General features: G+C 42.4%; 1 protein-coding gene across 1 annotated transcript in view; it reads left to right on the top strand.

Moving 5' to 3' along the window:
* Positions 1-14,133, top strand: part of SPON1 (spondin 1, extracellular matrix protein) — a 320,335-nt gene that overhangs the window by 16,839 nt on the left and 289,363 nt on the right. Inside the window, exon 2 of the mRNA XM_010830576.1 lies at positions 4,134-4,240. Within this exon, the coding sequence (XP_010828878.1) occupies positions 4,134-4,240 (107 nt within the window). The remainder of the gene's footprint in view (positions 1-4,133; positions 4,241-14,133) is intronic.

Genomic DNA, 14,133 nt, shown 5'->3' with positions numbered 1-14,133 from the left:
GACTCTCAAGAGTCTTCTCCAACACCACAGTTCAAAAGCATCAATTCTTTAGCGCTCAGCTTTCTTTACGGTCCAACTCTCACATCCATATATGACAACTGGAAAAACCATAGTTTTGACTATTTGGACCTTTGTCAGTAAAGTAATGTCTCTGCTTTTTAATATGCTGTCTAGGTTGGTCATAGCTTTTCTTCCAAGGAACAAGCATTTTTTAATTTCATGGCTTCAGTCACCATCTGCAGTGATTTTGGAGCCCAAAGAAATGAAGTCTGTCACTGTTTCCACTGTTTCCCCATCTATTTGCCATGAAGTGATGGGACCAGATGCCATGATCTTAGCTTTCTTAGCTTACTCCTTTCCCAATTGGAATTTTAACAAGATCCAAGGGAAAAGAGCACCCAGGTCTTGATGGGGCAGTCAAAGGAAACATTACAAAAAAGAAGAAAATTTAGCTGATTTCTAAAGAAGTTTGCCAGGAATGGAGGAGATGGAACATTCCAGGTGTATGAATAGCCAAGTGGAAAAAAATAATACTGTAGGATGAAATGATGGCTTTTCAGGAAACTGCCAGTGAGAGAGTCCCAGGACTGAAATGTGGTGTAGCAGGGAATGGAAATATGGTTGGTGGAGCTTCCCGGAGAGACAGAGTCTGTGGGCCCATCAGTCTATGGAGTTTGAGCTGCAGCCTGAAGTCACTGACTGTGCAGCAGAGACTGCGTGTCTAGCTTAGGTTGGGTTCCTCAGAAGCAGGTATTATTCATTTCCTAGGGTTCCCATGTATAGTACCATAAACCGGTGGCTTAAAACAACAGAAATATATTTGCTCACAGTTCTCAAGGCGAAAATTCTGAACTCAAGGTGCTGTCAGAGCTGTTTCCTTTTGGAGGCTCCAAGGAGTTTCTTCATGCCTCTCCTAGCCTCTGGCGGCAGTCCTTGCCGTTCACTGGCTTGCAGGCGCCTCACTCCCATCTCTGCTTCTGTCATCACTTGTCATTCTTCCCTGTGTGTCTCTGCATCTCTTTGTCTAAGGACATTGGCCATAGGCACTTGGACCAACGCACTTGGACTTAGGGTCACCTTAATCCAGTATTATGATCTCATCTTGACTAATTACATCTGCAAAGACCCTATTTCCAAAAATGGTCACATTTCCAGAAACCTGAGGTTAGGCTTATAATATACATTTTAGAAGGACACAATTTAACCCAGAACAAATCCTCAGGGGATGATTGGGGTGCAAGTGACTCTTAAAGGAAGTACTCCCAGGGGAAGCCAATAAAGGGTTAGGGACCTGGGACAGGGGAGGAAGAAACCTCACCTGGCTGTGACCCCGGGTGAGCTCTGATCCTGCAGGGCTATTTAGAGATGTCACGTCCTCAGAATCATCACCTGATGCAAGGGAGCTGGGTCTTTCGTGTTTGGCAGAGAAACTCCAGTGCCCTGAGGCTGGTCCTTCAGGAATGAGCCAGCCTCTGGAAGCAAAGGCTCATCAGTGCCAGGGCCACGTACCAGGGCACAAAGGAATTTGAGGTGATATGGGCACAGCCCCTTTATTGTCTGCCTCTTACTCTCTGTTCCCCTTCCTTCAGAAGTGTGTAGGTTGGCTTTGAAGGCCCACCACCCTAACCTAGATAACCTCAGACTGCTGTGGGGCTATCTGTCTATCCCTCAGAGATCTCAGTTCTTTCTCTTGACATCAAAGTCATCAGTTTCTGGGTGCCATTGCTTAGCACCCCACATTTTTTGCTCTTCTCTACTTCATTATGTCTTTTTTTCCCCTCAACCTTTCTTCCTTACTTTCTATCTGACCTTTTATAGACATTAGTAGCCAATCTTTGTGGTTATTCAGAAACCTAGGTTCCTTCCATCTTGTGGCTCCAATCCTTCTCCTGGGGTATCAGGGTCCTCTGCTGGATTCCCCTGCATGCAGCAGGCAGAGATGGGAAAAGAAGGATGGAGAATCATGTAGAAAATTTGGAGGGGCCAGGCAGGAAGTGGCATTCATCCTGTCTGTCCATGTTTTCCACCAGCAGGACTGGGACACAAGCAGAACAAACTGCAAGGGAGGCTGGGAATATGTTCCCGCTGAGTGCCCACAAGAAATAGATGTGTTTTGCCACATCCTCAGTTTTCATTCCAATCCCAAAGAAAGGCAATGCCAAAGAATGTTCAAACTACCACACAACTGCACTCATCTCACACACTGGTAAAGTAATGCTCTAAATTCTCCAAGCCAGGCTTCAACAATACATGAACTGTGACTTCCAGATGTTCAAACTGGATTTAGAAAGGGCAGAGGAAACAGAGATCAAATTGCCAACATCTGTTGGATCATTGAAAAAGCAAGAGAGTTCCAGAAAAACATCTACTTCTGCTTTATTGACTATGCCAAAGCCTTTGACTGTGTGGATTGCTACAAACTGTGGGAAATTCTTAAAGAGATGGGAATACCAGACCACCTGACCTGCCTTTTGAGAAATCTGTATGCAGATCAGGAAGCAACAGTTAGAACTGGACATGGAACAACAGATTGGAAAGGAGTACGTCAAGACTGTATATTGTCACCCTGCTTATTTAACTTATATGCAGAGTACATCCGGAGAAGGCAATGGCACCCCACTTCAGTACTCTTGCCTGGGAAATCCCATGGATGGAGGAGCCTGGAAGGCTGCAGTCCATGGGGTCGCGAAGAGTCAGACTCAACTGAGCGACTTCACTTTCACTTTTCACTTTCATGCACTGGAGAAGGAAATGGCAACCCACTCCAGTGTTCTTGCCTGGAGAATCCCAGGGACGGGGGAGCCTGGTGGGCTGCCGTCTATGGGGTCACACAGAGTCAGACACGACTGACGCGACGCAGCAGCAGCAGCAGAAGCAGAGTACATCATGAGAAATGCTGGGCTGGGTGAAGCACATGCTGGAATCAAGATTGCCAGGAGAAATATCAATAACCTCAGATATGCAGATGATATTACCCTAATGGCAGAAAGCAAAAATGAACTAAAGAGCCTCTTGATGAAAGTGAAAGAGGAGAGTGAAAAAGTTGGCTTAAAGCTCAACATTCAGAAAACGAAGATCATGGCATCTGGTCCCATCACTTCATGGGAAATAGATGGGGAAACAGTGGAAACAGTGACAGACTTCATTTCTTTGGGCTTCAAAATCACTGCAAATGGTGACTAAAGCCATGAAATTAAAAGACGCCTGCTCCTTGGAAGAAAAGCTATGACCAACCTAGACAGCATATTAAAAAACAGAGACATTACTTTGCTGACAAAGGTCCACATAGTCAAAGCTATGTTTTTTCCAATAGTCATGTATGGATGTAAGAGTTCGACTATAAAGACAGCTGAGCGCCAAAGAATTTTGAACTGTGATATGAACTTTTGCTTTTGAACTGTGGTGTTGGAGAAGACTCTTGAGAGAAACTTGGACTACAAGGAGATCCAACCAGTCCATCCTAAAGGAGATGAATATCTCCTAAAGGAGATGCTAAAGCTGAAACTCCAATATTTTGGCCACCTGATGCGAAGAACTGACTCATTGGAAAAGACCCTGATGCTGGGAAAGATTGAAGGTGGGAGGAGAAGGGGACGACAGAATATGAGATAGTTGGATGGCATCACTGACTCGATGGACATGATTTTGAGTATACTCCGAGAGTTGGTGATGGACAGGGAGGCCTGGTGTGCTGCAGTTCATGGGGTCGCAAAGAGTAAGACAGGACTGAGTGACTAAACTGAACTGATAAGGAGTTTATGCTGCAAGCAGCTGAGTCTGTCTTGGGCCAATCTATGGAAGTATATAACATTAGAGAACTGTCAAGACGAGTTGCTGACCATGTACTATTTTTATCAAATTGTGGTTACTAAGAGCGTTCATCTCAGGCTTGGTTGATTCAACAATTCCCAAGGAAGATCACAGTTCAGGTGTTTCAGCAGGTTCTGAAATGTGAGAGGGGGCTGGGTGGCGAGGGTGAAAGTTCATCACTCTACAAAATGAGCCTTTCCCGCTATCACCTGCCCTTGCAGCCCACAGGTCTGGGATGCTGATGAGGGCTCACATTTATCCATTTGACAAATGGAAGACAGCTGATTCTTGTCCTTATCATCTGCTTTCTTCTTATCTTGCAGTGACGCTTTCAGCTGCCCCTCCCTCCTATTTCAGAGGATTCACCTTAATCGCCCTCAAAGAAAACAGAGAGGGTGATAAAGAGGAAGACCATGCTGGGACCTTCCAGGTAAGAACGCTTCTGGGCTTACCCAGAGTCCTCCATCGCTGTAGTAGGTTGAGGCCAGCTGCAAGGTGAGTGTGCTGTGGAGGCTGATGGAAAGGAGCGGGACGGGTATCTGAACAGGCTTTTTGTGCAATTCCCTTGACCATTGGCCGGGTGGGCCAGGGCCACGGAAAGACCCATAACAGGGTGCGCAGCAGACGCCTCAAGTCTCCCTTAAGGCCGTGGGGCTTGGCCTCCAGGCAGGGCTCTTCTGGGGCTCATGGTGCCTTGGGCAGCAGACAGTCCAGTGTGCTGAGAACTTCCAGAACCCTGGCGAGGATCCGGCTGTTTTTCCTGTGCAGCCGCTTCTTGACTGGCAATTCTCAAGTGTAAACGGAACAAGAGCTTAGGATGACCAGACTGGAGGGAGTTCAAAGCACAGGAGAAGGACTATTAAGGGAACGAAGAGATTGATTTATGAGGGAAGATTAAAAGAATTAAACATGCTTTGCTTGGCTAAATGAACAGGGCCGAGTTGAAGAGGTGGTAATGGTCTTTAAATGTCAGTCCTCACAGAGCAGCCTCCTCCAAAGGAGGCCTCATTTGACTTTGTACAAAAGGGCGCAGCAAGACGAAAGTGGGTCAGGAGAAGAAAGGGAATCTCAAAGGCAAGGGCCCTGACAGTGAGTCATATTTCACTGTGCAACATTCTTCCAAGGGAAGTGGCGGGAACATCACCCCCTTTTCAGAGGCTTAGAAAGAGGCCAACGAGTTGTCAGAACACGTCCCAGAAGGACTGGGGCCATCCTAGGAGGAGGCCTGGCCAAATCTGCTGTAACCGTTTCTCATCTCAAATTTCCATTGTTCTGGAATCCATTTTTATCTGGCATTTGCAAACTCAGAGGGGAAAAAAAAACAACAACGGAGGAAGAATACTTACACCCATAGCTGGCTGCTGGGGATTCTGGTACAATTTGTGGGTTCCATGGAGCACCCAAAATATCTTCCTTGTCCAAAGATATCTTTAACCCCTTATGGGCAGGTTGTAATTTTGAATCCTGTGATTTAAAAAAAAAGACAATGTCCTGTGTTTAGGAATCTGGGCTTGTGGCTGAGTGGGACCATTAATTCCATGCTCATTGTAATGTCCTTCTGTAGATATAGATGGCAGGAACTGTTTTGGAATGTATCTGAAGGAATTACTCAGATACAGTCTGTATTTGTTGGGTACTTACCATATGCCAGCCACTTGGTTAAGTGCTTTACCTTATCTCAGTTTATCTTACTTTACCTTATCTTAGTTTGATTCTATCAGCAACCAAGTAGATCCAAACTATTACACCTATTTCACAGATCAGGAAATTGAAATTTGAGAAATTAAATCCCTTGCCTAAATGGTTAGTAAGTAGTAAGGTCAGGCTTCTCTATCACATGTCTGATTCCAGTGACTAAATGTCTTCCTTATAGTCCTGGCCATGCTCCTGGCATAGGTGTGTTTGGACAATGCATCAGCAAGGTTGTCATTATAGAGAAAGGAAGATTCATGCGTGCATTCAGCCCACAAGAGCACTAAGATGTATCTTCCTTGTTCTTGGAGGTGTGAATGATTTATCAGATTGGGGCAGCTGAGAGATCTAGGCACCTGAGTGTCAGGAGGGATCAAGTTCTAAGAAGGGAAAAGGAGGGGGGGAGGTGGGAGATGGGAAATGTGATCTTAATATTTACTAAAACAAAATTTATCTGCTTTAAAATGAAGCTTAGAAATATATTCCCCAAAAGAGTTGAAAGCAGGGACTTGAACAGCTATGTGCACACTCATGTTCATAGCAGCAATATTAATGACAGCCAAAAGGCAGAAACAATCTAAATATCCATTGGTGGATGAATGGATAAACAAAATGTGGTGTATACATACAGTGAAATATTATTCACCTTTAAAAAAGGACATTCTGACATATGCTATAATACGGATGACCCTTGACATTATGCTAAATGAAATAAGTAGGCACAAAATGACAGATACTGTCTGATGTCACTTATATGAGCTTCATCATCAAGTTTATAGAAACAGAAAGTAGAATGGTGGTTGCCAGGAGATGTGAGAGAAAGGGAAATAGGGAATTATTGATGAAAATGTGTGGAGTTTCAATTAGGGAAGATGAAAAACGTTCTGGAGATAGATGGTGTTGATGCTAGTATAACATATTGAATGTACTTAATCCCATGAACTGTATACTTAAAAATGGTCAAAATGGTAAATTTTGTGTACATTCTGATACACATGCACACACTAAATAATGCCGGAGTTAGGCCAGTGGGGACATGGTTTCTTTCCTTGATGTTATTTTAATTCAGCAAATTGACAGTCTTCTCCAACTCACTGTTGTTTCTGCTTGGCTTAATCTTGGTCCTGGAAACCAGTTGGTGAATACAGGGCCCTGCTCACATTGGGCAGTAAGAAAATATCTGTTGAATGAATAAATGAACAAATTGTTCTTTCTACTAGTGCCCATAACTCATTCCAATTGGGGATTGTTTCAGAACTCTCTATGTATTCATCTTTCCTTCTTCTCTTAGAGCTTCTAATATCCTTTCTTTATATCACAGTGGTTCTCCAAGTGTGGTCTTTGGACCACCAGCATCAGCATCATCTGGGAACTTGTTAGAAATAAAAAAAATCTCAAGCCCCACTCAGACTTTCTGAATTAGAAGCTCTGAGGGTGGGGCCCCCACAGCTTGTGTTTCAGCAAGCCTTCAGGATGAATCCAGTGCAAACTCGAGTTTGAGAACTAATGTTGAAATGAGACGAGGATACAACCTGTCCAGCAAGAACTCCATCATCACATCAACAAATCTGTTGTTTGAGCCTTAACAACATCAAAGTTGGAAACATATAGGAAAAACGCCTCACATACAATAATAATGCTTGCATGCCAGATACTGTTCTAAGTGGTTTACATGTTTTAACTGATTTAATCCTCAGAGTAACACCACAAGATAAGCATTATTATCCTGTTTTTCACAGATGAGAAAATTGTGGCAACAGAGGGATTCCAGTAACTTTCTTAAGACCATTCAGCTCTAAGCAATAAAGCTGGGATTCAAACCTTGGTAAATGAGAGTCATAACAACTTTTTAATGGCAGTAGGCTCTATGTCAAGAGCTTTATATTCCTTATCCTACTTAGCTCTCATAGCAACCCTGTGAAGTCAGGATTGTTGTACCCATTTTCCAGATGATGAAACCAAGTCTCCAAGGGACTAAGTAAATTGACCAAAGGAATCTAACATCTTAAGGGGGTGGGGAAGGGATCCTCTTTTAGAGGTTTTCTCCCATTCATCTCCCCACCCCTGCCCTGCCTTGCACGTTCACTTGGGTGCCCAGTATCTTGGAGGTTAGGGAGAAATCATAGCTCATGTCATCTTGCCTCTCCTGCTTCAGACATCGTGGTCTCTGTACTTGCCCCCTTCCACTCTAGCATGAAAGTATTTTCTCTCTGTATCAAAGCTGTCATCTTTAAAGTCATTCATTTATTGATCAGCATTTATTGAGTGTCTCCTTTGTGCCAGGCACTAAGGTAGGCACTGGAGATACAGCAGTGAGAAAAACAGACATCATCCTACCCTAATGGAACTTATAGCATCCTCCTTGTCACTGTGCTTTATATCAACAGGCATGACAGGAAGTCAGCAAGTCATCAGTGGGGACATGAGTAGATGATCAGAAACTACAAATGCTGATATAATTATATATATACACATAGCAATTAACAAATATTTAGAAGTACTTCTTTGTTAACACCCTCACTCCAAATATGACAGCTTTAAGGACTGAATATCAATGATGAAATCCTAATATCCTTTACATCTGGTGGAAATGACATTCTTAGTTCTAAAAGTGACTCTAAGAGGTGATGATTTTGCTTCTCAATGAGAGCCCTTACTCAGCGCACAGATTCACTAGGTACAAAAGAAACTTTAAAGCAAACATTAATGCCCCTTTAGACTTAGTAGGGAGAGAATGGGGCTGTCGGGAGAGGAAGGCTAAGGGTTACAGCGCTCCCACCGCCACCCTGGAGGCCGAGGAGAAGGGGGCGGGGCTGCTCCTCTGCTTCCAGCGGCGGCTGGTCCAGCGTGGCAGTTTTGGCACCGCTGAGGGTATCTGTCCCTGGCCGCCAGAAGGGAGAGACATGGGAACCTTTGTGATGAGCTAGCTGGGTGTACTCACGGTTAATTGAAAGTGACAAGGAATGCGGCGGCTGGACTGCCTGTACAGAAGTCAAACCCCAATCCTTTAAAATCGTATTGCTCAAAGCAAGTTGCTTCCTGGAATGTTCATGGCCCAGCCAACTGCCCAGCACTTTCTCCCTCCTCCTTCAGGGCTCTCTGCTCAGACGTCCCTTTCCCGGGAGGGAGAGGGGGGCGCCCCATCACTCTCTTTGGAACTTCACTCCCCCTTCTATCCCTGGCTGAATCCCCTATCCCTCTCCACTCCACTGCCTTTCTGGCCACCTGATGTACCATCTATTTTACTTGTTGACTTGAGTATCACCTGCCCCCTTCCACTAAGCTGTAAGCCCCACTAGGCAGGGATTTTTGCCGGTCTTGTTTGCTACTGTACCCCAGCACCTCATCCTGAGCCCCTCACAGAGTGGGCACTTCAATTAGACAGAATTTTAAGTGCCATATTTATACTAAAATTCAAGCTGCTCATTTGTAATGCCATTGCTTTAGTTTAAAGTCCTGTATGCATCAACTAGTTAATGGAATAGGCTGCCAGTCAAAGGAAGAAAGCCTCGTTTTAAAAAGGAATGTGTGCCTAATATTCTTTATCAACACCATACAATCAAATATTTTCTGATAACTAATTATGTTCCATTCTTAATCACCTGTTTATAAAATGTTTTCATCATCTCTTTATTAACAATAAATACTTATTAGTGCCTGATGAGTTCTGAGCCATGTAAGAAGCTCAATGAGTATTCAACACACTTTTCTGAAAATAAAATGCTATTGCAAGCCTGTTTTTAGGAATTCTCTCTTAGTTTATAAGAAAATGTCCTCTTGTTACACTCACCTAAGCTTAATTGTGACCCATATAAGATTAGAATTTTTAAATCACTATTCACTGCTATAAACAATGGAGAAAAATTATTTTCTTGAATAAAACTTTTTTCCTTATTTGATATTGGTTTACTAGAAGAGATTCCCAGAAGTGCAAAGGATATGGACATTTTTATGTTTTTGATGTATATTTCAAAGGTGCTTTCTGCCTCTCAGCCTCACCCAAATTTTCACTCAGCATTCTCTTCAACAACCTGAATTTGAACATTACATCAGAGTAGCCATAGCCACTGATGTGAAGAGACACATAATATTCCCACATCAGGATTGGGCATGACAGTATTTGGGCAGGTCAAACTGAGAGACTAAATCTAGCAAGATGAAAAGCTAATGGAGAAACACAGCAAGTTACCTGCTTAGATCCAAATAACCTATTGTAGCTGTATGAGAAGAGTGATTCGGATTTATGGTAGCACATTAAACAAACAACATATGTATCTTAGGGTTTTTAGTTGCCCATAAGTTCAGAATGAGTCATTCATGAGATAGGATCTCAGGCTATTATCACAGGAGCATGAACGGGGGAGTTAGATTGTCTTATGGGATTCTTAATCTGTCCTCAGAGAGCCCACAATATTTTTTCTTTTCCTGTAGAGTATACCTTTCTGGTGAATGAATATTACCATATAAAATGTGCAATACTTTCCTTCATTTGTTTATTCAAATATTTCCATAGCATGCAGAGCACTCTACTTTTCCTTCACAGTGGTTATTACAGCTTATGTATTTGTAAGATTATTTGTTTAATATTGCTCCGTCCCACCAAATTGTAGGGATGACCTTATCTATTTTGTTCACTAGTGTATTTCTTTTACTAGCACTGTGCCTGGCACATGGTGGACATTCAATAAATATTAGGTGAGATGAGCTAATAAAAGCATTGATTACCAGCTATGTAAACAGCAACTTACTAGGCCCTGAGCATATTGAGATGAATAATTAAGGCCTAGTACATAGTGTTAGTTAGGAGGTCAGGATCTCCAGTAGAACTTCTCAACCTTGGTAGGTTAGGTACAGTGTTAGAGCACAAACAGTGAGAGCCTAGATATTTATTTCCTTGGATATAGGGGTGATCTCTGGAGAAGGCAATGGCACCCCACTCCAGTACTCTTGCCTGGAAAATCCCATGGACGGAGGAGCCTGGTAGGCTGCAGTCCTTGGTGTCGCTAAGAGTCGGGACTGAGCGACTTCATTTTCACTTTCATGTATTGGAGAAGGAAATGGCAACCCACTCCAGTGTTCTTGCCTGGAGAGTCCCAGGGACAGAGGAGCCTAGTAGGCTGCTGTCTATGGTGTCGCACAGAGTCGGACACGACTGAAGTGACTTAGCAGTAGCAGGGGTGATCTCATCTGTCTACTCTAGGGAAATGCTATCATTTCTTCCCTGTAACATAAAGAGACTTGTACAGAAAGAACTATATTGCACATACTATTACAATTGCTGCATGTGTGCAAATAAGAAAGCAATCATTTGTAGGAAGCAAGGAGTGAGTGCTAATTTGGGAGAAGAGAAAGGATATTTATAGAGATGGAAACTTTTTTTAATTGAAATACAGTTGATTTATTATGTGTTAGTTTCAGGTGTACAGCAGCGTGATTCAGGTATATATATTCTTTTTCAGATTCTTCTCCACTGTATGTTACTACAAGATATCAAATATAGTTCCCTGTGCTATAGCTATATTTTATATATAGTAGTGTGTATTAATCCCAAACTCCTAGCTTATCCCTCCCCCTTTTTTCCTTTGGTAACCAGAAGGTTTTTTCTATGTCTATTAGTCTGTTTCTGTTTTGTAAATAAGTTCATTTGCATCATTTATGTTGATTCCACATGTAAGTGACATCATATGATATTTGTCTTTGTCCGAGTTACCTAACTTAGGATGGTAATCTCTAGGTAATCTCTAGGTCCATCCATGTTGCTGCAAATGCCATTATTTCATGTTTTTTTATGGCTGAATAATATTCATGTGTCTGTGTGTGCATACCACATCTTCCTTCTTTCTTCATTCATCTGTTGATGGACACTTAGGTTGCTTCCATGTCGTGGCTATTATAAATAGTCCTGCTATGAATATTGAGGTGCTTTTTTTTTTTTTAATTAGAGTTTCCATCCTTTTCAGATATATGCCCAGGAGTGGGATTGCAGGATCGTATGTTAACTCTATCTTTAGTTTTTTAGGGAACCTCCCTACTGTTCTCCACAGTGACTGCACCAATTTACTTTCCCACCAATAGTGTAGAATTGTTCTCTTTTCCCCACATCCTCTCCAGTATTTGTTATTTGTAGATGTTTTGATGATGACCTTTCTGACTGGTGCGAGGGGATACCTCATTGCAGTTTTGATTTGCATTTCTCTAATAATTAGTGATGTTGAGCATCTTTTTATGTGCCTCTTGGCCATGTCTGTGTCTTCTGTCTTCTTGAGACAGTAACTTTTGAGTTGTCTCTTTGGGTGGTTGAAATTTGCAGGTGGACAAGGGGTGAATGTCAGGGGTTTGTGTGAAAACCACTCTACTTTTTCCTCTCTTTTTTTTTTTGAAGTTTAGACCATGTTTCATGTTTATTACTTTCCAACACTAAATTTTGTTTTAGAAAATTCATATGAAGAAACAATAAGTGCTAGACATTTGTTACATTTAAAATACTTAATTTTTGGTTGTAGTGAACAATATTTCATTCCTGCCCTCAACTAGTTTAAAGTAGAAAAGCACCTAACCAAATGTAGAACTCAGTACATACTTAGAATTTATAATTTAGTATAAGGGAATTAGAGACAATATACAACATAAATACTTATGTGTTAGGTAAAAAGTGTAATGGGGAAAACTATTGGAATGGATAGATGCCATTTAAAATGGTGGCTCGGGTGAGATACTAAGAAGAAGCGCATTTGGGTAAAGACCTAATTGTTGACAGAGCACTCTTTCCTCTGTTTTAAAACTTGCTGTAGTCGTTCCCTGTAGCTACTTTGACAAATGTATAGAGCCCAGTGAAGGCACAGTAAATGTTTTTTCAAATGAATGAATGAACGAACCAGAGGATGGATGACATGGTATACTGGCCCCTTCCCTTCAGGAACTTACTGGGTGTAAGATGCCTCTGTGAGCTGTGATCCTAAAAAAAAAACATCAAAAGGACATATTTAAAAAACAGTGTCATGACCTCTTCTTCAACACTTGGTTTTTCTTTTTTCAATTCTATTTAAAATCATTTGTAAAAAAGATGAGACGCAGTGTGGCATGTGAGTGCCTGGGCCAGATATTGGTCCTCAGGCTGCCGTGGCCCTGGTCCCTGATCCCTGATACCAGAAAGGACAAAAGGTAATTTCCTTCTAAATGGGCAAGTCCTGAGTCTGGGAACCTGACCAGATGCCTGATCAGAACTTGAACATCATTCCTTTCAACAGAGCACACCTTTGTTTTGTGATGGAAATTATAGAAATGATAAACACAGAGCATGCTGCTGCTGCTGCTAAGTCACTTCAGTCGTGTCCAACTCTGTGCAACCCCATAGACGGCAGCCCACTAGGCTCCCCTGTCCCTGGGATTTTCCAGGCAAGAACACTGGAGTGGGTTGCCATTTCCTTCTCCAATGCATGAAAGTGAAAAGTGAAAGTGAAGTCGCTCAGTCGTGTCCAACTCTTAGCGACCCCATGGACTGCAGCCTTCCAGGCTCCTCCATCCATGGGATTTTCCAGGCAAGAGTACTGGAGTGGGATGCCATTGCCTTCTCCAAATACAGAGCATAAAGAAGCTAAATAAGATAAAATAAGTCATTTATAAAATAAAGATAAACTATTTTATCTTATTTATATGATAAAATAGGTCATTTTATAATCTAGAGATAACCATTATTAGCATTTGGGTATATTTCCTTCCAGATTTTAAGTGTGCACACATACCCATATATGTATCAGCTGTTCTCTTTCTACAGGTGGCCATTTAGAATTTCACAGTATCAGAGGTGGGCACACAGTTTATTAATGACAGTAAGAAGCATCGCTATTTTTAGGCTCATCTTCCTCCTCCAAAAGGACCGCGTATCTCATTGTTCTTCCAATTCTAGCTTCGCTTTTCTATTTAGAATGTACAGTGGGTGTCTGCAAAGATCATGGGTTTGGGAGTTTGCAGACCCGGGCTCAAATTCTGCCTCTACCAGCTTAGAAAAGAAGTCAACTTAATTTCCCTGAACCTTAGTTCTTCTTAGGGCTTCCCCTGTGGCTCAGATGATGAAGAATCTGCCTGCAATGCAGGGAACATGGATTCGATCCCTGGGTTGAGAAGATCCCCTGGAGAAGGGAATGGCAACCCACTCTAGTATTCTTGGTTGGAGAAGTCCATGAACAGAGGTGCCCGGTGAACTGCAGTCCACGGGGTCACAAGGCGTCAGATACGACTGGGTGACTAGCACTTTCACTTTTTTCGCTTAGTTCCTCTGTCTTTGAAATTGGCCTGATAAAGACTGTTTTGAGTATCAGATGAGGTAAGCTATGTGTAAATGCCCAACACAGTGCCTGGACTTAATCAGCGTCTCTTCCTTCTGAGCCTGCAGCCTAGAGCCCTTTCTATGTTTCTGTGTCTAGTGAATCACAAACTCTGTCCCGCTGTAGATGTGGCAGACGTCTCGTCCTAGGTATAACTCACCAGCTGTCTGTGAGCCTCTACCAAATAAGGGGAGAGACAGCCTTCTTTAATTCTGTCTTCACTGTAATATGATTGACTATAATGTAAAATGGAAAATTTCAGCGGGCACATAATACTCAGTAAATAAAAGCAAAATTCTGTTCCATG

This window comes from Bison bison, unplaced genomic scaffold, assembly GCF_000754665.1.
Source record: "Bison bison bison isolate TAMUID 2011002044 unplaced genomic scaffold, Bison_UMD1.0 scf7180017864518, whole genome shotgun sequence".
Classification (NCBI taxonomy): domain Eukaryota; kingdom Metazoa; phylum Chordata; class Mammalia; order Artiodactyla; family Bovidae; genus Bison; species Bison bison.
This window is presented reverse-complemented; position numbering and strand designations above follow the sequence as displayed.